Genomic DNA, 26,621 nt, shown 5'->3' with positions numbered 1-26,621 from the left:
AGTAACTGTAAAAAAGCTCGAAGTATCAAAACCTGGTTGTTTTTTCTATTAATTCTATTTCAGTTTACAGAACAGCAGTAACATCAATGATCTGTCAGAAATAATATTGCAGTTGTTCAGTATTCAAGCATTAATGAGAAGATAAACATCATAAACATGTGAGAAGAATCACCTTACGTACACCTCTGTGTGGAGGGCCACTTCTTCGGTCATGGGCAAAACTGCGACCCTCTTCATATTCTCTGTACTCAGCGTGACTGTAATCATCATACCGACTGTAATTCCCATCCCCAGGTCTTTCAAGCAGTGGTGGTTTCTTGGGCACAATGTTTACTACTCTATGGTAATCATCCTAAACAACAAAACAAACAAAACCATATTGCTTTTAATAGCTGGCAATCTGTAGGGAATACATAAAAGTAAAAACAAAAAGTTGTTTCTAAATATGAGACTATAATAGTCTTAAAGCTGAAACAGCACAGGGGAACAACAAACATTAAAAATCATGCCAGTCTGATGGTGGAATAACTTACTAAATGTAATTGGACACCATTCAGATGCAATCCTTAGGCATTACAATTTTAATTACAGAGCAAAAATTTTCAATGTGGTTTCATTTTCTTTTGAAAGTTGAAAGCAGTAGCATTAGCTACCTTCTAAGCATCAGCTACTTTTTTTTTTAAGCATTAGCTACATATATTTGTCAGGAACTTTTATGTTAACTTAGGAATTCAATAAAGAAAGTTACACCTGTAATGCCTGTAAAACAAAGAGCCCACTTGAAAATACTATCAATTTTCTTAATGTCAATAACATCCTCCACACTATGCAGACTATAGTGAAGACAGTCCTTGCTTCATAATCTGAATAGATAAGCACCTTCTCAATACAACGCTGTAGGTGACCTGAGGATTCAAGCGACCGAGTTTTAACACTCTCGGTTTTCCTTTTAACACAAGTTTCGGATAGCTTTTTGTTAGAATGCAAACTGAATTTATTGTATTTCCTTCAAATAAAATGTCATACATCATTTACCAATTAAAGAAATCCTTTGCTTATTAAGCACAAATTGCACAGTTGCAAAAGATACAAATTCAATTTTCTAGAACCAAGTATTACATAAGCCAACTGCAAATAAAAAGCAAACAAAAACATGAATGCAAGACCTTGTTTGTATTTTAAGTCTTCTTCCTTTAGCAAGATATTTTTTCTATGGGCCTTAAAAACACAAGCTATAAATGCAGAGACTTGAGTTAGCATGTGCAATTTGGAGGGGGGGAAAGACACTCAAATTAGCTTTTTTAATAGTAGTAGAAGTCACAATCTAATGCACCAATAGTTTTTGTAGAAAACCACATGAAATTCACAAACTGCTAAATATTGTCACGCAAAAAAAAGTTAGTTCTGTTTTCAGAGACCACCCAACAAATTCACTAGAGGGCAATCCAAAGCCAGCCTACAGCCATACTGATGCAAAGTAGAGACTACGTGCATGTTCATACACAGCCACAACACTTGATCTACCCTTACCTCATTGAACATCCTCCACATGTTTTTGGTTTTTTTTAGTTTGGTGTCTTACAAAGAAGATGTGCTCTGAAGCTAAAATAAAACTGCTCCATGCTTTAATCTCACCCAGAAGTCCCCATCACATAACTATACTGACATACAGAAGGATAGTTACATGAAAGCTCAAGGTGTACCCACGTACGATTAATGGTGCCAAGTGCTTGCAACTTTATGTTGTTTACCAGTATCTGAAAGCATGTTTTTCTACTACAATCTATACTTGGCATATAATAAGCACTCAGTTTAGATTAGGACAATTGTCTTGCTCTCTCAAACAAGAGATACTTCATTCTGTATCATTGGCACATCTCAATTCCAACATACTAACCTATCAGCAAATGCTAAGAGTGTTCATAGTTTGAATAAATTAATTCCATTTTACTTGTCTAGTCAAAATTAAGCCAGACCTCTATACGTGAACACAGGTACAACGGCACAGGCTTACAAGGACAGAAACTGCCTGCCAACTATCTTGAATCATCAGAGCTGTATGAGAAGAAGCTTCACTTCCATCCTTTAGTGAGGCAGAGACACACCAGATCATGGTTTGCCCAACTACTGGAGGTGTCGTTTTGGTACAGATAGGTAATATTGTGTATTGGGTTTGCGTGGCAGCACTTTGGTAGCAGGGGGGGCTACAGGGGTGGCTTCTGTGAGAAGCTGCTAGAAGCTTCTCCTATGTCTGATAGAGCCAATGCCAGCCGACTCTAAGACGGATCTGCCACTGGCTAAGGCTGAGCTAATCAGCAACAGTGGTAGCGCCTCTGTGATAACATATTTAAGAAGGGGGGAAAAAACCGGGAAGCGGCAGCCGGAGAAGAGAGGAGTGAGAATACGTGAGAGAAACAACTCTGCAGACACCAAGGTCAGTGAAGAAGGAGGGGGAGGAGAGGATCCAGGCGCCGGAGCAGAGATTCCCCTGCAGCCCGTGGTGAAGACCATGGTGAAGCAGGTTGTCCCGCTGCAGCCCATGGAGGTCCACGGTGGAGCAGATATCCACCTGCAGCCCGTGGAGGACCCCACGCTGGAGCTGGTGGATGCCTGAAGGAGGCTGTGATCCTGTGGGAAGCCCATGCTGGAGCAGGCTCCTGGCAGAACCTGTGGAGCCGTGGAGAGAGGAGCCCACGCTGGAGCAGGTTTGCTGGCAGGACTTGCAATCCCGCGGGGGACCCACGCTGGAGCAGTCTGTTCCTGAAGGACTGCACCCCGTGGAACGGACCCATGCTGGAGCAGCTCATGAAGAACTGCAGCCCGTGGGAAGAACCCACGTTGGAGAAGTTCGTGGAGAACCGTCTCCTGTGGGAGGGACCCCACGCTGGAGCAGGGGAAGAGTGTGAGGAGGAAGGAGCGGCAGAAACAACGTGTGATGAACTGACCGCAACCCCCATTCCCCGTCCCCCTGCGCCGCTCGGGGGGAGAGGTAGAAAATCGGGAGTGAAGTTGAGCCCAGGAAGAAGGGAGGGGTGGGGGGGAAGGTGTTGTGTTTTTAAGATTTGGTTTTACTTCTCATTATCCTACTCTGATTTTGATTGGTAATAAATTAAACTAATTTCCCCAAGTCAAGTCTGTTTTGCCCATGATGGTAGTTGGTGAGTGATCTCCCTATGTCCTTATCTCGACCTACAAGCCTTTTCCTTATATTTTCTCTCTCCTGTCCAGCTGAGGAAGGGGAGTGAGTGAGCAGCTGTGTGGTGATTAGTCCGGCTGGGCTTAAACCACGACATATTGGTTGTGATAAATGAGTGTATTCTGCTAGTCCCTTCATCCACAGTTCCAAACACATGTAGTATAAAGCTAGCATTGAACTACCTAGTTAATTCTTGCATGAAAATGACTGCATCACACCTTTTAAATTGTGAAGTAAATTGTCATAATGCACATGCCATGCATGGTTCCCTGGACAGGCTGAAAGACTAAAATAATTTAGGAATGTCACTGTTGCAATGGTTAAATTAAATTAGCAATGTGTTAGTCAAGTCAAACATTGATTAAGTCCTACTGCTGATAAATATTTGAGAAGCAGCTGACTAAATACCCTGTGCAAACTTATCTGATTTCCCGTTTGCTGAAAATGCAGAATTTTTGTTGTTGCCTGTAAAGAGAGTTAAAAATGTCACAGAGCAGCCAAACACTAATACACTACTCAATAGAGAAGACTACGTAACTAGTTACCAGGTTACCAATGCTGGTACACTTCCAAAACGACAAGCTGAAAATATGGTAGAGGGAACCCAGAAAGTATGCTAAATCAGCTATGCTATTATTCCAACATTAAAAGAATTAAAAGAAAAGCCAGATAACAGGCACAGGTACCTGAAATTTTATTTTGCAAAATGTACATTGCACAGCATGTAAATAGAAACATCAAAAAGTATTCTTAAAGTTCTATTTAAGGTGTAATAGCTCAAAAGACAAAGCTACACCCTGTTTTCATTCTTCTTTAGAGACTTCAGACACAGGAGGAAAAAAAATAATTACTCAACTCTTTGGCACAGAGATTTTCTAAAAGCATTCTAAAGTTACTCTACAGCAGAGTAAGCATAGCTTCTGCGTTTGCTTTTACAAGCATAACATACAGTAGAAGTCTCCATGCCTAAGTAGATTTACATCGACACTCTTCTTGACAAGCACTTCCCTTACAAGGCTCCAAAACACAATTTCTTTAGCAAAGATGTATTTTCAACATCTGTTATAAACATTTCCTTCTATGCTTTAAGCATCATAATAGAAAACTCCATCGGCGAAAAGAACAATACTGAAAGTAGTAATTTCACCACCTCAAATCACTTCAAAGATGTATTAACGTAAAAAAAAAGTCTGGGAAAAAAATATAACATAGTACGGCCTTTGTTTCTCCAGAAGTTATTAAAAATCCTATGTTTAATAACACAAAGAATTACACACACAAAAAAATCAATTTATCAAAATACAAATATTCAAAACACTTTCAATAGATTTGAAAAAAAAAAACCCCAAACCCCAAGATTTAATTTTGTAGGCATCCTATTATCCCTGTGCAGATGCATTTGCTAGATTGTTGGCTTAAATGAATGAAAAGAGAATGGAACTTGGGGTATAGTAGGAACATACATATGTACATAAATCCAGCCCTTATGGTACAAGTCATGGTATAAATGTATAGTATAATGGTATAATGCCAAAGAAACATATTATACACTTACATCAGGATGAATCCTTGGAGGGAGACGTTCTCTTGGAACTCTTTCATAGTCATATCGCCCTTCAGACCACATTTCATCTCTTCGATACGCCACTAAAGACAATAAAAATCCAACTTAACCAAAACCAGACTCATTATGAATAGACGAAAGGATAGCGAGCATAGAAATAAAGGTTCCTGGACTTCTCCCAGTATAAAGTATTATGCACAAGCCCTGTACATATGCTTTTTTTTTTTTACATTAGCCCTTTTGGAACTAAGTCTACCTAGTTATAGAAAGTAATTTATGAACTTTAATGAAAAATAACTCATAGTATGTGTGAGAACAACTGGAAATCAGTGCAGTACAATCAGTACAATTACAGGACTTACAGATACTATAAACAGCTCTATTGAAACATATGCATATTGAAAATACCAGCTGTACATATAAATTCATACACACATACCTTATAGCAATTTTGATATTGCTCTGCTAAAAACAGAGGAATTTTTTTAAAAAACAGTTCAACTCTTACTTATTAGATTGAAGAATTTCTGCTTTTTTATATAATATAACTTCAATTGAATTATTTCATCATCTCAACCACCTGGAAGGAGGTTAAAACACAACACCTCATTCAGCTAGTACAAAGCTTTGCGTTTTGAATACATGAACGAAATGCATTTTTCACATGCAGGTTTTTCCTGTTTTAAATTGGGAGCCAGCAGAACACAAAAACTCCTCTTTCCGGAGAAAGATGACTTTCAAAGTCAAAATTACTAACTAAATACAGGTAGAAATAAACCACCACCAGAAGAGATTCTAATCATGCTATGTTTGACAATACAAACTTGAGCTGAAACCCTTCTGAGGATTATAAAGGTGACAAATTATATACTATACATCATTGAAAATAAATAAGAAATTGCTAGAATTATATTTTTCAAAGTTTCCCTTCACAGCCGTAGTTCTACCTATCAAAAATAATCAATAAGAAAAAGAAACAGCAGGACGTATTCAGAAGGAGAAATACGTAACATTATCTACTTTCACAAAATAAAACCACTTAACTAGAAATGGAGTTGTGAGGCTATATAAAAACATTGATTATTACAGATGTTAAGACTGAACATGACAAAAGGGTTAACTAACTGTAAACAGCGGTAGCACTAGGTCAGATATATATTTTTGTGGAAAACAACGAATACTCGCATACTTACTTTTCTGTCAGTTTTAGCAACTCAGCTTCTGAAGACCCATTCAATTACCTACAAAAAAAAGAAACTGAAGTTAGCAAAAAATGCATATATATTCCTAAGTACATTTCTTTTCCTTTAAGTAAACCAGACTCTTAAAATCTAAATCTTTCGACTGCCCGTCCTCCATGATCTGTCTGAATTAGTACAGAAAAATTCACTACACTCAATTAAGAAAGAATATGAACTACTCAGCTGAATTCACAATATCAAAAAAATTCCTGTGACAAATTATTACAGATACAACACTTTCCTAATAAATTCCAGAGTTTTCTTTCCCTTTTATCATCTTTGCTCACCATCTCAAGTCTCAGGTTTTTTTCCATTTGTTAGCAAAAGCTTTTGGAAACTATTGTAACTACTATCTTAAAAACACTCAGAAAAATATTAAATATATTCACTTAACTTATATTTATTTAAGTGTCTTTCAATATCATTAAGTAGAGAAAAGCAAGAGTCAGTTGCATGTGACAAGAGGTTAATGCAAAAAGTTTAACAAATGCTCTTCCTTTGGCGATAGATAGTAAATCCTGATGAAGTAGCTCTTTCCTCAACTGTAATAAGCCTTTATGTTCAGAGATTTTGACCTTACCTTTGGTACAAATGAACCAGAGTATTCTCTTAAAACTTTGTTCCATTTTATAACAGGCTTGACCTTAAGTACGTTCCATAACCAAGACACAGGACTAGTCTGATGTAGCCACAAATTACAAATCAAAAGCTGACTAGACCAACTGAGTTTGGTTGGTCCTGGTTTTGGTAAGGGTAAGAGCTTGAGAGTCTGCTGTCCCTGCCCTCACCCGCGTGCTTCATGTAACAGTAACTAATTCTGAAAACATTGTTCATATTGCTGTATTTGTTGGTCAGATGTATCCATCAGAAGCACCTTCCTGGCACTTTCACAGTAACTACCCCGACTTTTCTTCATTCTCTACTCCAGAGACTTTTGCTAAAGCCTGAAAAATTCACACCAGGGGCTACACATGCATTAACTGTTCTCAGGTTGACACCATGCCCTCTCCTTCCCACGTCACCGGGAAGGTGCTCTATCTGCTCTTACACTGTCCCCACACTGCCTTCTTTTCTTTGTACCTAGAACAGTACCTGAATACTCCTGTGCTTTACATGTACCGGGAGGGACAGAATTACACGAGGCAAGACAAAATCATTATGCTGGAACAGCATCATGCGCTCTTTCTCAAAACACTTTGCCGCTAGTCCCTCATGCCCAGCTCTTGCCCCAAGGTGGACCATTCCTTCTGCTCATACCTGCCAGAGAGCATCTGAGCCTCCTGCAGTGCCTGCTCCCATCCCGGCTCATCCACAGCCCACCCACCTCTCATACACACATAGACTTTGGTACCTGATGGCGAGCCCCACTCAGCTTTTAGACCAACAGCAAATATCAGAAGCTGGATTCAGATAAGGTTTTCAAGTGGGTTTTTTGCGTTTTGACAAATACAGTAGTGTCCACGCTCTGCTGCCCGCAGCAGTTACTGAAATTGTTAACTGAACACAATGTTCAAAAAGCAACACATTTCAGATAAGTGCCGCTGAAGCTAGATGCAAGCTCTCATATCATGCTGCTCCGCCAGTCAAGCCACCTCCAACATCCCAACACACATCACTGGCAGCAGGCACCCACATTCACATACACCCTCTGGTATATTATTAGGCAGCAAGGTTGATAAAAACACTCCCATTTTTATCACTGTTGATGGACCTCACTGAAACTAGCAAGAATTATCACCAGTATTATGACAAAAATGCAAGCTGGAAAAAAAGCAGAGGTACAGTATCACAAAAGCCAACAGACTGAAGAAAAAAACCAACACAATTACATCAGACAAGAAGTAAGTATGGAGGTGGAAGAAAAATTTCAGAAGTGAGAATATTTTGCATATAGAGGAATGAAGAAAATTAATCAGACAGAATCAACCATCAAGTACATTGCCCAAAATGCTGGTAAGGAAAAAAAGTAGGAGGAGACCAATTTTATATAGAAGACTAAACAGACAAATTTCAGCTGGGACCAATGAGATAAAGTAAGGATGCATTTGAAAATAACAGAAGAAAAAAAAATGTTTAAAGGCAAGAAAATGCATTTCCCAGCATCTTGAGCACATTTCATCTGTTTCTACAGAAAAAAAATTTCCATTTCTTAAATGGTGTGACCTAACACAGTTTTAATAACAACCATGAAGAGACTAAACTCTTAGGATTAATATAAGAAGATTCCAGTAACAAGGTTTGAAGAGATCAAACCTCAAGTTTACTACACTGTATTCAGATTCATCAGTTCCCCCAGTATAAAGTTCTTCTAAAACAAAGATTTAAAAAAATATATATCTATTTCCGTTTCATACCTAACACCATTGTCACTCACATGGACTACTTTCTATTAGCATATACAGCAAAGGTAGTTGATATTTCTTTAATATCAATGATCTATAATCACTTGCTATATTAATTTAAACAATCTTTTCCAATTTTTTATCAGAGGTGACTGTTTTCCCTAAAGCAAGGTCTTTATTTTCCCAAATAAAGACATTCCAGCGTACCCAGAAGCCATTCTATTAACGCAGTGCAAGCTGCTCCACTGTGGCCAGGTGCCAAGAATGGCTCTGCTCTGATTATCACAGCACTATATCTTGCTCTATGCTAGTATAACTGATGTAATACAAAAAGGGTTTCTTCATCAAGCAGATTACGTGGGTTACTTCAACTTTAGATTTTTTTGTACGACTGGGTTTTCTTTAACAATCACTATCTTTTTATTCTTTTTTGCTTTCTAAATAATATATGCTAAAAAAAGCTGACACATTTGCAAAAGCACTCCAATATTCTGCAACATTTTGTACACAATTCTTGTCTGTTTACACTTAATTGAGACATCAGTTTTCATCATGGCTAGAAATATCTACTTCTCCAGGATCCATAATTTTCCAGTGTGCGCTATCAACCCTCTGCAGAATCTACATTTTTGTTTCAAAAACATACAGCTTTTTAACCCAGATGGCTACATCTTGCCATATGTGAACAAAGCGTAAAACCGATGCTGTGCTCTAAATGCAGAAGCAGGCAGCTGCAGTATCTCTGGTACTACTGGGATATATCTGGTATTATATTGTTACTTTGACAAACAGCAGAGATTGACAAATGTGGGCCAGTCCTGTCTCTCTTCCACTTTGGAAATGTCTCAAAAAAGATTAGATGCTTTTGCACGAGTAAGACCTAGGAAAGATGCTTAGAGAATTGTAACTTATTAGAAATATCATGGCCAATTTTGCAACAATTGCTGCTTTGAAGAAATAAAGACACACAGAAAATACCACTTTTCCTTCCAACAATTAGAATCTGTATTTGATAGTGCTTCAAAGATATCCCAGCACCTCTGACCTAGACAGGAGACAAGACAGATAAAACTGAGTTTTGGGGGAAAAAAAGTAACTTTCTCCTCCTACCCCCACACTTGGGACAGGCAGAAACCACTGAATAGACATAGTCCTCTATTGGCTTCGATAAAAAGCAGAAATGTAAGAGCAGAGGGAAAAAATCCACCACAACAGTACATACAATACTGTGAGGGAGGCATTGAGAAAAAACAGGGATACAAAGAGAATCCATCTCTTCCTAATAACAAACATTAGGCTATAAGATTTTCAAAAGCAATTAGAAGCATGACTGCAACAAGTCTAGGCATATGCAACATAGATACCATATAACCTGAAGGAAGAGGCTTTCTTCCAATCTTTCCTGACCTGTTCACAATAATTTTGACATAAAATGAGAGAAAGAAAAAAAAAAAATTCGTTTTTTTTCCCCTTAAGAAAGCACTGACCACGAAAGTCAAATTAACTTCCACCTCAAAAGAGAAAAAACGCAGAAAAGCGTAAGCTGAATAACATTATTACGAGCAGCAGCATTCTGATGAGGATTTATAATCTTTTTTTTGTGGTTTTCTTACCACATCATTCTAATACAATCACTGGGAGCAAGAGAAATGGAGGCAATGCATTGGGGGCTATATTAATACAATGATTGATGTATTAGTGCTTATCTTTGCCTGAACACCTGCAGTTACCAACATCCCATCCTTCATCAGTGTTGATGCTACAAAAAGAATATTCTACCAGGCTGCGATGGGGCTGCTACGCTAGCATTGTCAATGCAAACAACTGTATCGATCACCACCTCCACCGTGCCCTTCCATCTTGCAGCACAAACATTCTGACAACAAAATATGTCAGCTCTGGATACTGTTGCCATAACTGGTCAAAACTTCAATGCTTTCAACATTTACACTTGAAAGTACCAACCAAACTCTACTCATTGCTTGCACAGATTCTGTTGGTTTCCACATCTTTTTGTGTATTTCTGACAGTCTTTGTTCCCTTGAAGTCCCAGACACCTCAGATAAAGAATTACTATAAGACTACCCATGAAAACTCTTAACGCATGGTAAAGAGCCTACTTAAGGAGTGTGAGTGAGAACCAAGAACCATGGAGTGGAGACTTGAAGTGTTTAAATACTAATAAAGACTTTAAACGTATTACAGGGCACCCTATTGTTAAGCTAAGCATACAGATTTAGTCTAGTGCTTCTACAGAAATCAGCTAAGTGACACACTCATGTCTTATTAAACTGAAAATCAAAACCTTCTGTCACACACGGGTTTTAAAAAGGATTAAAGTTTACAAAATCAACTTCCAAAAGTCATCCTCGGTGCTGACACAGCTGCCCGCCCCGAGGAAGCTATCCTTCCCACCCCTCCTGTCCCGCCACTTCCATTCACCCCAGTTTCTGAGAAACCGGGGAAACAAAGGATCTCGTCCCACGACACAGGCTGCCCGCAGGCGCAGGAAGAGGGGCCCCCGCTGCCAAAGCCCCCCGGGGGGCCGGCTCCCAAGACGGGCCTCACAGACGCTTCAGCGACCACCCGCGCACGTGCTCGCAGCGCCCCGGCAGCGCGAGGCGCAGGCGGGAGGGACGGCAGACCCCTTCCTGCGCCCCGCAACGCCAACCGCCTCAGAAGGCAGCCGAACGGGAAACCGCCGCCACCAAAGCCCACGGGCCGAAGCTGAGGGCCACGCGATCGGCTCCGAGACGATGAAGTGTCACGTTCACTCCGCGGAAGAGGGAGGCGAGAAAACCGGCTCCGCACCAGCCCCCGCGGGCACAGACCGCCGCCCGCGCCCCCAGTCCAGGCCCGGGCCCGGGCCCGCCCCCGCCGCTCACCCGCCTCCCCCTCTCGCTCCCGCGGCGCGGCAGGCAGCTCCCGTGGCTAGCGCCGCACCTCCTCCCGCCACTTCCGGCGCTCCTCAGACGTTGCCGGAAACACCCGCCTTCCTTCCACCATCGCCACCCTCTATTGGCTGGGGACCGCGCTCGTCGCTGCGCGTCGGCGGAAGAGCGCCGCCGTGCCGGGACGGCGGTTGGAGCGGCGGCGGTGCGGGAGGGGTGTGTCGTGTCCCAGTCCGTCGGGGCCTGAGCGTCGTCCGTGTGTCGCGTCGCACCATGGGCGCCCGCGCGGGCTGAGCCCCGCCGTGACGGGTAGGCCGGGGCGGCTGGGTAGGCCGCTGCGGAGCCGCGGGCCGCGTCCCCTTGAGGGGAATAGGCGCGGGAGCAGGTGCGCGGGTGAGCCGCGGCCCTCCACTCCGCCCCATGGTTCGGTGGCGGCCGGAGCGAGGGCGTGGCGGGTGGCAGGAGCGCTTGTTTACAGCCGGGGAGGGTGTTCGCCTCGCTTCTGGCTTTTGCGGTTGTAGGCGGGAAAGCAGCCGTTTGTCATCGCGCAGCAGTTGGGCAAAGCGAAGTAAGCAGCTGGTCGGGGCCGCGTTGTGGTAGAGGAGCTGCAGGGTGACGTTGCTTGCAGCGAAAGGCTTTAATACAGCGTGTGGAAGTTTCTGAGTAGTCTGTACTCTTGCCTTAATATTGGTTTGCACGTACTGAGCTCTGAAATTGAATTGCTTGTCTCAGCTGGGGTTTTTAGAGGAAGGGGTGTCCCTAAGTGAGTTGCCTGGATCTTCCCCTCCTGAGTGAAGTTCTGGGTGACACCAAACGTGACTGAACCAAGCAATTCTTCTCTCATCTTGACTCTGCTGAAAATGCATTTAAAAAGAAACTGTTGTTAAAGCTCTTAATGTAGTTCCTGCTGGCAGCCTCGTTGCCCAGACTTACTGTCCCAAAGTTTTTTTGGTTACATTAGTACATAAGAGTAGTTTGATTCAGACCATGGATGCTTTTTGTGTACATCTTTGGCTTGGGCAGATTCAAAGGCTCTTTCACTCTTTCTTCTGACAGTGTAAACTTTATTTACCTAATTCTGATCCTATGTAATATTTGCCTTGTAACATTTAAGTGACTATCTAGAGATAAAACAGATTCTGGTCTGATAGTTCATTATATGCCTTTTGTGTAGGAAAGAAGCTTAGCAAGTGGTTAATACCCTTGTCTGGGACGAAGGAGAACATGCGTTTGGTTTTCTCCTTTACCACAGACTTTTGATTATAAGCTTGAGCCAAGCTCCTGCCACAGCTAATGGTTTGGTGATTTGGGTCTAAACTCTGTTGATACTGTTAAATCAGAAATAAAATATGGTGGTTTAAGGATCAAGATAGAAGAACTCAAATTAGTTGGCCTGAATGAGCATATCTTGAGTAACTTACCCGCAAATTATTTATGCATACCTAATTGACTAAGTCACAAATCTGACCTTGCTGCTGTGCACTTAATATCGAACAAAAAAGTGTGTGCTTAAGTTGAAATGTTGATGTTAAGTCATGAAAATATCAGTAAATTCAGACTTCACTTGGTGCTTCAGGTGCATCCAAACTATTTTGGTGGTGTCCTTAGGTGTTCTGGGACAGAGTAGAAAAGCCAATTACTGAAATTAATCATTGTCTTCTCTTGTGATCTTCTCAACATGAGTGACAGATGCTGCATTAAGCATATTGGATTCAAGCAAAACATACTCGTGTACCCAATATATTTTGCAGGAGACTTAAATCATTATTGACAGATGGCTTTTGTCAAAGAAGGGCTTCTTTTAGTTCGAGTTGTTGGAAAAGACAAAAAAGATTGAATTCAAGAAGTCATAGTAATGTGAGACAACCCCATTGTGAAAGTTAATGTATGAAAATGATAAATGAAGAATGCATTAATGTTATAGAGAGGCTATTACATTAATGGGAGTTGTGCTCAACCCCATGGAGATAATGTACTGGCTTCCAGCTGATGCTTTGAAGTTAAGTAACCAGGTAATACCTTGAAGGTCAGGGAAGCCCCTTAAAAGCATTCTGTATAAAACGGAAATGTTTCGATTTGTTGGGGAGATCTAACAGGATATAGAAGTCAGGTTGTACATGAGACTCACCGGAGTCCCCTGCAGCAAGTAGAAAGCTCAGATGGTTTGGGGGTTTTATTTATTTTGTCAGCCTGTGAAGTGAAAACCTATAAAGCAGAGAGACTGGTGATCAAGGAGAAAGAATGTGAAGAAAACGTTAAACTTGTATTGGACAGTTCTATGAAGTTAGAACATTCCTGAAGTAAAAGGACTCTGAGCCTTGTAATGGTGAGCCTCCAGATGAGATATGTCTCATATAGAAAGTTAGCTTTAAGCTGAAATTAGCTTTTTTCACTCCCCATCACCACCACACCCTGCTCAAACTGGAAAACGTCAGATCAATAAATGTGAAGCTGGTGTGGCAAGGTTGGCATCCATAAATGAAGGGAGGGGAAAAAAATGCTATTCCTATGGTGTTGGCACTTGGTAGCCCCACAGGGGCTTCATGGTGGTTTTTAAAAAAAAAAAAAAAAAAAAAAAACTAACAGATTTGTTAAGGCAGGGTTAAAATTGACACATCTGATGTTTTGTTAAGGTTTATGAAGGTGGGAAGAATTGTGCCAGTAGCTGGATCTAAAGCTGCATTTATACCACTGTATTCACAACAGATAACCAGAAATCTGTATTTTAACATGAGATAATGCTTTTGGTAAAATGTCATGTTTGAATGTTCTGCAGAAGACTTAGTAAGGACAAAGAAGCTTTTAAGTATATGAGCTGAATGGTCCACATGTTGCCATTTTGCGAGTCTGTCAGTGTATCTTCTGGCTTAAGTAAGATATTTATAAACCATCCCAATGACCCCTTAGTATTTAGAACAGGAAGCCCTCCTGCTGATAGGGGAAATATTCTTCCCTGGAGTGGTAAATTTGAACCTTTGCTATCTTGAACATGAGCATGGCAATAGCCTTACAGTTACTGTACTTCCTCTCTTATTAAAATTGTCCCTGTCTGGCGAGTCATTAAAAGTAAGAAATCCTGGCATGATAGTCCCTAAACGATACAAATTGCTAAGAATATTTGGGCAGTTGGAGCAGCAAGACTGTTTCACTTAAATTTGTCCAGGGGACTAGAAACAAAGCTCAACCTCAGCTGTCTGGCAGCCAGTGCTCCAGGGTGCAACTCCTTCAGCTTGCTTCTGGAAAATGTAGTGTGCACCTGAAAATGGCAGTTCTGTAGCTTGCATTCATTAATAATTTCCTATCGACTGAGCTATTAGGCCTGTAGTAATCTTCACATATCACCTTCTTTTTGGAGGTTTGCACTGTGGATCTACAGCTACCTGAGGTTCATCTGTACTGTTTTCTCCTCCGCTGTTGCAATACGTTAGCATTGGCAATATACCATAATGCAGCGTTGAGGTACCTCTCACCATATCCTTTGTATCCACTGTACATCTGGATAACCGCACTTCAGGCCATCTATGCGTGTGGCATGTTGCCAAGTCAGTCTGGTTAGGCTTGTCAAGGATATTAATGCCAAGCAGCAAGGAATTCGGGGTAATGAATCTAGTAATCTGCATAACACCAGATGCAATATGTGGCCTTTATTGCAAATTTATTCTGTTTTCATTTGCTTAACCTTTATGTTGCCATTTCTGCTTATGCCAAAAATGACAGTCTCTGAACATGGATGAACTCAAAATTCAATCACTTAGAAACTGCCGCTCAAATGAAATGTGATACAGTAAGCATGTCAGGAAAGAGAAGCAAAACACTTAGATAATCAGTGTCTACTGGGAATGTCAGGTCTTCAGATGACTGAATCATGAAATGCCAGAAAATAACCACAGCTGGATTAGAGTGTGATATCAGTTACTTTCTTGGCACTTGGCCAAGCAATCTGCTCAAACGCACTACCCAAAAAGTCCCCTAAGAAACTATGTCTGCTATGACAGATGTTGATTTCTAATACTTCAGATTTTTTCATCCCTTCATCAGCTTTTGTCGGCATTTTTAAAATGAGTTGGTCTTGCTGAAGAAGTGGATTGATCCTCAGTTAGGAATCGGCTAGAAGTGCCAAGAAGCAGGAATAAGGCTGCAGGAAACTGGATAAGGATTTAGTAATTGGACTGTGTAGGGAATGTTTTTGCTATATTATTTGGTGTGCCCTCTCATAACAGTTGTGCTTTATTATGATCTTAAATTTTACTCACTTAGCTCTTGGACCAAGTCATGGCTACAGAATTGATTGAAGGGAAGATGTGTTTTGCACAGACTTTAGCACTGCTTAAGATTTTCGGAAATGTCCAAACATAAGGAAAAACATAGGCTGTTCTTTTTCAAGTTAGTTCAGTTACCCTTTACCTAGTATTAGATGATGTGTATGCAGTTATAACAAGGTTTTTTAATTGATTCATTGTTTCTAGGCATATTCTTGGCTACTTAGTTTCAAGAGCTTAAAACAGATTGGAAATGAAAATGGCTTTGAGATTTCCCTGGTTCCTGCCAGTATAGAGCTGTTTAACCAGGAGCAGGAGTGCCTATAGGGGAGATGTTGTCTATGATCAGCTCCAGACACTTGCAGTTCCAGAGCAGTGTAGAAGCCTGAGCAATAGATACAAGAGGAAATACTTGCTGCTTTAGCAGCTGAGATACATTTTAAAGCCAATGCAGTATCTTTCCCCCCTCCAATAATGAGGGCTCTCCTTTAGGGAACCTTCCCCACCACCACCACCTTAACCTAATGTGGTTTATTCTATGTTGAATGCAGCTGAACTGAAACTTGTATAAAGAATCCAAACATGCAGCTACTTGAACAAAGGTCATTAATTTCACATATTGGCCAGAATGTTTAATTAATGGAGATGACTTGTTTCTTTCTGGGTCTAAACCTTTCTTTACCGCACAAATCAACAGAGGCTTAATTAGTTAGTACCCCAACTTGTCTGTTTTTTCATGACTTACAAATAGACTCTCATACAGCAAAAATATGCTTTGGATCCAGGGGAGGGGGAAGGAATTTATGTTTTCTGTAGCACATGAAGGCAAACCCTAGTTTCATGTGTAAATGATGAAAGGGAAATGAAAGCTGTGCTTTCCTGCAACTTTATCATGACCGTCTGGGCTAGGTTTGAAAAACAACTTTTAAAAAGTCTTGCAACTGTTTTATAACTGATTGCTCTATTGAATACAGTTTAACTCCTCTCTTTCTCCTTTCATCAGAAAAATGAGTGGTGGGTTGGCACCAAGCAAAAGCACAGTGTATGTGTCCAATTTACCCTTTGCTTTGACAAACAACGATCTATACAGGGTAAGTTTTTAAGAGCTGCATTGTGCAGATTAACCTTGTTGACAACAATTTTGCGCGTAAATACAATACTGATATGTATCTCTTACTTAGAAAAGTTTGCCTTGATAAATTTATTACTAATGACATGCAATTGTCTATTGTTAAATCTCTTATTTTGTTTCATATTTCAGATATTTTCGAAGTATGGCAAAGTTGTCAAGTAAGTGACCTGATATGGCCTGCTATTTTTGTGGCTTTCATTTTAAATATTTAATGTCTTTGGTTCACTTGAAAGTCTCGTGCTTTTTATAATTTAAGTAGGAATGTGGAACTGTTCATTTTTAGTAAAGTATAAATTTAAATTAACAACTGGAACCTCTTGCAGTTATACACATAATGTAAGAATATTTGTGTTGGGGACAGGTTTTGCTAACCGCTTCTTAAGAGCAAGTAGAATGTTGTTATATACCAATGGTCTTTTGTCTGAAATAGTTGAAACAATATTCTTCCAGTAAGGGTTGTTCCCCTTCCCCCGAACACCGTCTGGGACACAAGTGGGTAAGTGTGAAAGTGGGAGCTTCTACTTATGTGAACTAGATGTCACGGTTCCCACAATTGCAATGTACAATTCCTCTATTTGTGGTTCTAGAGAGACTTGTTATTGTGACTGCTTAGTATTGTATTTAAGATTAGATGTAAGGCTGCATAGTAACAGCTTTTAATATGTGGAGTATTCATGAACAATACCTGTGAATACCTCTCTCTATGTTCAAATGATAGAAATAAATGCCACAGTAAGGAACTTGCTGGTTTGTTCTGTTTCTTTTTTTTTTTTTTTTAACTGGTCAGAATAACAAGACACAAGACTTCAGTTTTCACCCCTACATGAGCAAACATCTACTCTAACTTCTACTAGCTGCTGTAATAATCTGGAGATACTTCACAAAGTTTGAATTTAGCTCTGTCTCAGGAGTGTGTCTGAGGTGACAAATAGCAGGAAAAGCCAAACTACAATTTTAGAAAAGCATATTTTTTTAAATTGACTGAGAGGAAAACCCTTATGTGGGGCTCTGGCAGACATGCAGTGACCAATACAACTGGGCACCTACAGTCTCTTGTTTCCAGGGTGGGGTGTCTGTTTTCATTGGTTGCTGAACTACCGATTTAGAAAAATCCTGAGCAAAGGTTGTAGTAATGCTGGTGTTTAATATCCATTGAGAGGCCTGTTCTCCATAAATTTGACACTTCTGACCTCCCTGCTATCATTCAGTAATGTACCTATACTCTGTGTTTGCGGGTAGGAATGTCCTACTGTCTTGGCTTTTGAACTTGTTTGATAGGAGGATGAGAATTGTATGAAGTATTATTGGCTGTATGATGCATTGCTCATTTTAAAGGTGTGATAGCAGCATTCTTTTTTTTTCCTTTGTTAATAGTTTCTAGTGTTTTATTTGCCTTTTTTTGGACTGTCATAGACAACAGAAATGGCGTTTTCAGATGCCTATGCAGAATAAATTCTGTGCTGTGTCCTTTGTGAAAGTAGCTAATTTAGAACTTACAATTCTATCTGCATAGTTAGTCTTTTCCCCACCTATATATTGTTTTGCAAAAAATTCACTTACTGATACCTAATTTTTCCTGACCTTTTGTCTAGTCACTGCCACAAGTTAAACCAAATGCAGAGAGTTGTAGAATACCATGTGTAAAATACTACCATGATTTTTTTTTTTTTAATTCCTAAGAAAAATCTTTTCAAATATTAGCTTGATTTCTGTAGAGTCTTTGTTCAGGGACTTTAAAACACTTTGCAGAAAGCTTTGTGATGTCATCTAGGTCAGCTTTAACTTAATTAAATAAGCTTTAATAGACTTCTTTTTGAAGTGTGCCTTGACTCAGCAAAATTGCACTGACTTTTCTTCCATACTGCATTTCTTACCCCAATATATCCTGACTATTATGATTTCAGCTCAGTTTGTTCAGTGAGAAATCAGACTTTCTAGGGCTCCAAGAAGTTGCTGACTTTTTAAAGATTTGTCACACTTGTTTCTTTCTGTGCTTGTGTTATTAACTGATACGTTCAATATCCCAGTTGGAAGCCTGACAGTCATATTAGGGTTCCTTTGGAGCTCTTGAAAGAGTAACTTGGCAAAAGAATTAATAGAATTGTTCTAAAGTCAGTTTTATTGACACTTCAACTGAGTGCATTCAATTGGACACATCCTTGTCCAAGAGGCTTTGGTAGAAAAACTGTTCTAAGCTCTATCTTTCTGTGCATGCATTTGGGGGAAAATTGAGCTTTTTTTATTGACCTTTTATCTTACACACTTTTTACTATGTAGGTCATCTGTTACTTATACAGGTTCTCTGGTAGGCCTTCTGCGTTAAAGTGAGGTTTATTTGGTTTTGTTTGTTTTGGTTTTTTATATGTCCTATTACTTCTTAGAATTTTGGCTTGCCTTATGGCTGACCCTTGTTCTGCCCGTGGTGGACACAGGGGGGAGTTTGTTCCCTACTTTTTAACATGTACTTTTATGTAAATGCAGACTGGCATCCTGTTTCCCACTGTTTGGGATTTTTTTAGGGCTAAAAACAATTTATGTTAAGATTGAAAGAATTGAAGTTGTGTGGGTTCCCCCCGCCCTTCACCTCTTGTCATTCTTTTTCTTTGTCTGTTGTTTTTATTGGGTCTAAATCTTTCTTGAATTTCTTGATGTGCTACTGGAACTGTTGATTCTAATGTTAAACTGAAGATTTAACTTTGTATGTCATGTAAAATAACACATGCATCCATGACCTGCTTAGATTCTCGTTAGAAATATTTGTAGCACAATACTGCCTATACTTATTGTTTCCTATCATGAACCTGTTTAGCTGGTTAGTCCTACACAAACATAGATATTTTTTTTTCCGTTTGGATGCAGCTCAACACACTGTGTTTTTCAGTAATGATAGGAATGGTCAAGATTACTCCTGAATTTTAATTTCACCTCCAGTATGTGTAGCTTCCTCCAGTTACGTTATCTGCAAATCTAAACAGTATGTTCTCTGTTCTTCAAGTCATCCAAGGGAATAAGGAATAATACTGGACCCAGAAAGACCCTGCATACTTTTTTTTTTAAATCATCTCCGCTCTATCTGTAAGCACGTGCCCAGGTTAGCTGTTTTCTTTGAATTTCTGTTTAGTGAGCCTTTCTGTTGTTAAATATACGTGTTCCTTTTTGCAATATAACAAAGCTAAGATCCCACTGACATCTTTAAGGAAAAAATGTCTCTGAAGTCATTTTAGTGTATCAATAATGTGGTTGTATGTTTTCAGAGTTACTATTATGAAAGACAAAGACACCAGGAAGAGCAAAGGAGTTGCCTTTATTTTGTTTTTGGATAAAGAATCTGCACAAAACTGTTCTCGGGCACTTAATAACAAGCAGGTAAATTGTAGAAAGTTGTTATGGCAGGAGGGTTGGGTTTACAGTCCCAAAATATTTACCTTCTTTTTCCAATTTGCTGTAGTTGTTTGGAAGAGTAATAAAAGCAAGTATTGCCATTGATAATGGAAGAGCAGCAGAATTCATTCGCAGGCGTAACTACTTTGATAAGTCTAAGTGTTACGAATGTGGGGTGAGTAAAACCAAAAATTAACTACTATATTCCATCTTTTGACTCTTAGCTTGTTTCTTCATTTTGGCCATTGCTAATCCTGCCTGTGCTGTTAAATTAATTTTTTTCTGTTGATATTATCAACTTGCATAGCATTTGTACCATTTTCAAGAATTATAGTACCTTTTTTGTCTTTTATTTGGTATTTTGAGGGTGGGGGAAAATATGTGCATATAATTACTGCTTAAGATGTTGATGAGCAGACAGATCTGAGTATAATGCTGTTTGAGAAGGAAAACTTCCTGATCTTTGCTTCAAAATACCTGCTTTTGCTATATCTTTGGAAGTTCATTACATAGTTGGCAGCAAAATAAATATTGGAAACAAACTGTTTTTAAACAGAAAAAGTGTGTTTTAAGTTGTACGCAATTCCTCGCTTTTCCTGAACATAATAATGTAGGAGGCTGAGATTTGGATAGTATTTAATGTCAAATACAAACTTGATTTATATTCCTAACACTTTTTGGAGCAAAAAATGTTGACTCACTCCTGTTTCTTCAACTGTTAATGCTGAGGTTTATATCCTGTCTTGAACATAAACTGTGCTGTAGTGTATTCAGCTATTGCAGCAGCCAAAGAAAATCTACTTTGCTCATAGGTTGTTCTCAATTTGCAGTTAAACATGCATATCACCACCAATCTCTTTGTTTCCCTGGCAAGCTTATAGAGAAGAGTTTGTCTTCTGTGTGCTAATTCAGCATTCCATTTATCTTACTAATTGCTTCCATTTTTTTTTTCCCCATGAAGTGTCTTACATTAACTTTCCTCATGATATGTTTCAACATATAGTTGTTTGTAATGGTTTCTGTTAAGCAGTATTTCTTTTTCTCCAAGGAAGCAGGACATTTAAGTTATGCTTGTCCTAAAAATATGCTAGGAGAGCGGGAGCCACCAAAAAAGAAAGAGAAGAAGAAAAGAAAGAAAATAGTTGAGCCAGAAGAAATGTATGTATATTTATTTGCATGTTACTACTTCTTTTAGGAAGCTTTTTAATACTGAACACTTAAAATAAAGATCTATATATTTTTCTCTCCCTGCACAATGAAGTGAGGAGGAAGAAGAAAGCGAAGAGGAAGGAGAAGACCCTGCTCTAGATAGCCTCAGCCAAGCCATAGCTTTTCAGGTACAAAATTGAAGCATTGCATATTTATTATTTATTATTATTTAAATGCAACTCTACTTCTTTTTTTAGCTGCTTTTCAAAAGCTCTGAGATACACCCGTAGGTCTGTCCGCTCTGTAGCGCTCAGGGCACTCTTGCCTGGCAGTAGTTGGTGACTATTTCTTCATATTGCAGGCATGTTCAGTCAGGTTTTTATGTATGGTTGGATTTTGAGGGTGTTTTTGGTTTTTTGTTTGTTTTTTTTTTTTTTACTGTTTCACTATTGCTGTGTTTGTGCATTGCAATTTTTTCTTTCCTTCAAGCTCCTTTGTTGCTTAGTTTCATGTCATCTCTGCTGTGATGCTCTATTAGGTTTTTGGTCCGCAGATCTCTCTTTACTCTGTTAACTGAGCAGCCAGAAAAAGAGTCACGTGTAAATGACCAGGTACATCCTCTGCCCTCACTCAGTAGAATATCCTTGAACAACATCTATTTCTGGAACACTTCCTTTGCTTAATACAGTCCATCATGGTCTCTAATAGATCTCTTCTCTCAAAACATATTTAATGCATTTTTTGTTATGTAGATAGATAGTCTGACAGCTTTTTTACTGTCTTCTTTAATCCTTCTTTACAGGCTTTTGCATCACTACACAGAGCAAGCCTGACCTGATGTTCAAATTTCTTGGCTCCTTAGTCCTCAGCTGTTTCCTGTGTGCCCCTGTCCCCCCAAAAAACCCCTCAAGAGTTTTTAAGATAACTTTTCCTTAATATGAATGTAATGAGTGCAAAACTTTCACGTCATGTAGTCCAAAAAAAATGATGCAAATATGCACAATTATCTCCCTCCCACCCCCAGAAAACTCCACGATTGGAAGTAAAACCTAGAAATGTAAACAAGCCAGGAAACATTCCCATTTCTCTCACCATCCAAAGATTTTAACTGGGATAGCATATTTCCCAGTAAAAATAGGAAGTATCTATTTAAACCTATAGCTGAATAACCTTTACATCCCTGAAGACATTCATTCCCTGAATGAATGACTGCAAAAGAAAACAGATAGAAGGCTTGTTAGTAGAACAAAACTGATTCAATAATGTCAGTTTAAAACATGATGCATTCTTTGCTTCAGATTTCAGCTGCTCTGTAGTTCTGTAAGTTTGCAATGGGAAAAGTTCCTCTCTTAGAAAATAGAGGGTATTCCATGCAGCCTGCATTGGTGCAGAAGACTTACTGTTTGCATGTAAGAACTACTTTCAGAAAGGTTTTCTGGTGCGTTCATCACACAGTTTATCTGGAAATGGAGATAAAACCTTTTAATTCTTTAACTTATTTAATAATTCAAAGCATATTAATAATTAGAATTATTATATGTAATGCATCTTAATTTTTTTTAATCCTAGCTAATACTTTTCCTTCTTTCATTGCAGCAAGCCAAAATCGAGGAAGAACAACAAAGATGGACTCAGACTGCAGGGGAATCTTCAATTTCAGATGATTCAAAACGTCCACGGATTAAGAAAAGTGCTTATTTCAGTGATGAGGAAGAACTTAGCGATTGAAATAATACTGTTTTATATGCATATATAATATATATAGTGTACATTTTGTAAAGTGCTACGAAGTTTTCTGTAATACAGGTTTGTCTTGGTGTTGAAGACACTGAAAATCATGTTGTAGTTCTACCCTGCCCCCCAGAACCTCCCATCTTTTGATACCTCTTTTTCAAAACTTCACCTTTCAAGGCAGCTTCTTAAGAAAACAATGTGTTTCTACACTTAAATCCAGAAAAATTTCTGGGTGAATGTTTCTTGCAGTTAGTATCTAGACCCAAACCCTTGGAGTGAAATCTTTCATAAGGGAATTTCCCAAGATCTTTTTCCTAAGGGTAGTTACCCTTAGGATCACTGTTAGCACCACTGATGCTTTATGTATTGGTCTGTTTATTGCCTGTTCGGAAGCAGTGCTTTAGTAGTACTTGAATCTTGCACTAGTTCCTCTGCATAGGGTTGAATTTCAGCCTTAAGCAGGGTACTAGTCTTTTAACTCTTCATGCAGTAATATAATAAATTACTGTCACATGAGCTTGGTCTGTGAAATTATTTTAGACGAAACAACACATCTGTCTGTTTTCCAAAAGGATATTAAGATGTTGATCTTCTGTATTATGCACAGTTTTAGTAACTTGTTGTACACTTCATAGTATTATATAGCCTGTACACAACATAGGCTTCATAGGAGATGAAAGTTAAAAGTAATGTGATTAGTTCAGTCTTGAAACATACTTAATATTTTTGTAAGAGGGATAGTTTTGTTGCTCTTGCATTAAAAATCAGAATGGCCGTATGTTTTAAAAATGGGAATGTGCATATGTTTTAATATGCTCTAATCTGATACTGAAAGTCTCTTGCTGTGATAAGGGCTTATACTGCACTGTTTCTCCTGACATGGCAATTATGGTTATACACGAGTTTTTTAAATATACTTGTATCTAATATGGATCACAGTCCTGTCTTCTCAGATATCTGAACCTGCTGGCAAAATCCAAAAGGCACAGAGTTTCCTACATGCTTAAAAAATCAGCTTTCATGTATACTTGGAACTGTCATGGTCTCTAAGCGAAGTGTGTTGGCGCCTATTTTGCATCTAAAGCTGTTCAGATCTTTTAAATAGGGTCTCCATCCTTGAATCTCTGTAGGGTTCTGGTCATGTTCTCCTAAAAAGCCTCATAGACACACTAGGAGAACAGTACAAAGCCCTGCAGGAGTGATCACTCCCAAAACCACAGACACATGGTGATGGTGGTAACCCTTTTATATTGGCCACTTCATTTTTAGGAGGCACAATATGAAACACGTGCACACTTTCACAAGAAGAGACCAGCTGACCTTTGTTTCTATTTTCAGCTCTTCCTGTTGCTTATCAGGACTTGGTTTTCTTCCAAATATAGAAAATATAAATCCAAATGTAAATCCAAATATACAAATATAATACCAATTTACATTCAAATATATAACTGGCTGCAAAGCAAAGGACACACACACACCCCCCCCCCAAGCTAATATAAAGCAGTCACATTCAGAAGGTCATTCTGGGGTCTTCTGTTGCTACTTTCACAAGAATTCAGAAACAAAAATAAGGTAATAGAGTAAAAGATTTTTCTGTACAAACTGCTCAAGCCCCAGCCTGGGGAGAAATACTGGGCTTTATACATAGGAAGGTCTTGGACTCAGTAGTCCAAGAATGTTTTTAAGACTTACTTTGTGACTTTCTGTTGAAAGTATTATATATTAAATCTGAAGCTTCCTTTACTGCATTTTGGAAAGATCTCTTGATACTGAATAGTGGAGTGCTAAAGTGCCAGCTGTGACTTAGCGTTAATAAATGCAAATTACTGCACATCTGCTAAGGAAGAAAATCTTGCTGCCAGCATGCTTCTCTGCAAATCCTAGGTTAAGGCTCAATGGCAGTAAAAGGGAAAAAAAAAAGGAGAGCAAATCAAACAAACAAAAATACTATGCCACTACTTAAAATCCCGGTTTGTCATATTCTCCAATACCATGTTCAATGCTGGTTTTAAAAAAAAGATAGGAAACTAAAATGTGACAGAGGACCAGTTTGACGTTGTCCATGACTTTGATTTGGGAATGTTTGATAGCTTTTCAGAATTAAGATTTCAATGAAGTGACCAGGCAGCAAGTTTCAAGCTTCTATTTCATTACACTGTGTAATGTAGCAGTGGCACTCATTGCTATGAGACTTTTTTTCAGAGTCATAGGGTCAAAAGGATTAGGTTTATATGTGGAACGGGATTTTTAAAAATGTTAGTTTTAATACAGTCTTCTCAGAAATATCCTAAATTACTGACTACCTCTAACTGTAAAAAGTATACAGACATATTACCAGTCTAGGAATGTTTTATTCTTAGACATGTTACTGTTTCATATTTGCTACTGGTGTCTTGTCAGAAAGGATAAAACCAAAACTGACCTTTGTTCTGACCCAATACAGTACTTTTTCAAGAGTTCCAGTGGCTGAAGCATGTTGATAATATCTTTCTACTCTGCTGCTTCTGCCTCACTGCTTTACCCATAGGATTTGCTTTTGTCAGCATGAAGCTGTAGCTCGGTCCAGACTATCACAACTGACCCAGTGGTGTTTCTCCATGCTCTTTTGTTCCAAGCATAAAGTCACTTGAGGCAAGTGACATTGGAAAAGAAACGGATAAAATGAGCCTGCTTCTATGTTGAACTGGCATCTAGAATTCCTTACCTTAAATCACCTTGCTTTAGCAATTTTCTTAACTCTGTTTGAACTTCTACGGATTAGCAGTGCTTATAGTTTTTGACTTAAGAGTCAGGGTAAAGAAGAAAGCACCTAGTGCCTAAAACAGGACCTAGAGGGACTTTGGAGGAGTAGGATTTTTGCACTTTGGTCTCTTGAATCATTTTAAGTTCCTATTCTTTGTTGGCAAAATAATGAAGCATCTCTAGGTGAGAAATTCAGAACACTAGCATTAGATAACCATTACGTTAGATAGCATGAATATCTGTTCTGCCTGCTTAAATCCAAAATTGTCTGCAGCACCCCCTGATGCAGCTGCCTCATTCTGGAAAAAGGCCAAAATTTGTCAACTAAGTCCCTTTGTGATCTTTGGATGCTAAGGGATTTGCTCCTGTTTGTGCCCAACCTCACCTATTCCAAGCAGCATGGCTTCAGGTTTCCATCCCATCAGTGCTGAGAAGCTACGTGGAGTGTTAACTAAGCTCCTAATTTAGATCAGGACAATAGGGTGCAATTAGTTTTCAAAACTTAAGCAACAGAGTGGTGCTTTTGTCAGAGTTTGCTATCTTAAAGCACCAGCTCAGGAAGGAGAAAACAGCTTTGGTGGCTGCATGGCTCTGAGCCAGACAGATGAGGCTATGTAGCCATGTTATCAAAAGAGAGAAGAATAAGAACTGCCTTGCAGAACACCTTCCTGTTATTAGAAAAAACAGAAGGGTTTGTGGGTGGGGTTGTTTGTGTTGGTTTGGGGGTATTTTTAGTACTTTGAGGACCTAGCTTAGGCTGGCAAGCTGAATGCTTGTTTCAGAGTATATATAATGTGGCTCTGATTATAGAGAAAATGACATTAAGTGGCAGACGTGTTTTTTTTTTTCAAATAATGTAAAAAACTTGGATCTTTCTGCAAACATCCACTTACTAGATTTTGTCTTTCGTATTTTCAAAGCATGTTGAAAATTGTCAAAATAATCCTTTCTGGGTCATGGGACCTCTTGTCTATTGAAATGGCTAACCAA

The 26,621-nt window shown here is 39.2% G+C and overlaps 2 protein-coding genes across 2 annotated transcripts in view; one reads left to right on the top strand and one right to left on the bottom strand.

Moving 5' to 3' along the window:
* PPHLN1 (periphilin 1) overlaps positions 1 to 5,986 on the bottom strand; it is a 66,500-nt gene extending 60,514 nt beyond the window's left edge. Inside the window, exons 1-3 of the mRNA XM_059816095.1 lie at positions 5,954 to 5,986; positions 4,752 to 4,843; positions 182 to 352 (exon numbers count right to left, since the gene is read on the bottom strand). Of these exons, the coding sequence (XP_059672078.1) occupies positions 182 to 352; positions 4,752 to 4,843; position 5,954 (264 nt within the window). The 5' untranslated portion in view covers positions 5,955 to 5,986. The remainder of the gene's footprint in view (positions 1 to 181; positions 353 to 4,751; positions 4,844 to 5,953) is intronic.
* Positions 5,987 to 11,467: 5,481 nt separating this feature from the next.
* Positions 11,468 to 23,786, top strand: ZCRB1 (zinc finger CCHC-type and RNA binding motif containing 1). Its single transcript, XM_059816906.1, has 8 exons — positions 11,468 to 11,543; positions 16,497 to 16,584; positions 16,755 to 16,783; positions 19,880 to 19,991; positions 20,074 to 20,181; positions 21,055 to 21,164; positions 21,268 to 21,343; positions 22,752 to 23,786. The coding sequence occupies exons 2-8, from the start codon at positions 16,501 to 16,503 to the stop codon at positions 22,881 to 22,883; spliced, it is 651 nt and encodes a 216-aa protein (XP_059672889.1). The 5' UTR covers positions 11,468 to 11,543; positions 16,497 to 16,500; the 3' UTR covers positions 22,884 to 23,786.
* Positions 23,787 to 26,621: the final 2,835 nt, after the last annotated feature.

This window comes from Gavia stellata, chromosome 4, assembly GCF_030936135.1.
Source record: "Gavia stellata isolate bGavSte3 chromosome 4, bGavSte3.hap2, whole genome shotgun sequence".
Classification (NCBI taxonomy): Eukaryota; Metazoa; Chordata; class Aves; order Gaviiformes; family Gaviidae; genus Gavia; species Gavia stellata.
The sequence above is the reverse complement of the archived record's forward strand: the minus strand, read 5'-3'. Positions and strand labels throughout refer to the sequence as shown.

Excerpts from the sequence above, each read along its gene's own strand:
- ZCRB1 (XM_059816906.1), top strand. The coding sequence starts at position 16,501 with ATGAGTGGTGGGTTGGCACCAAGCAAAAGCACAGTGTATGTGTCCAAT. Across the intron at positions 16,784-19,879 it reads AAGTATGGCAAAGTTGTCAA|AGTTACTATTATGAAAGACA; the intron begins GTAAGTGACCTG and ends GTATGTTTTCAG. Across the intron at positions 21,344-22,751 it reads GCCAAGCCATAGCTTTTCAG|CAAGCCAAAATCGAGGAAGA; the intron begins GTACAAAATTGA and ends CTTTCATTGCAG.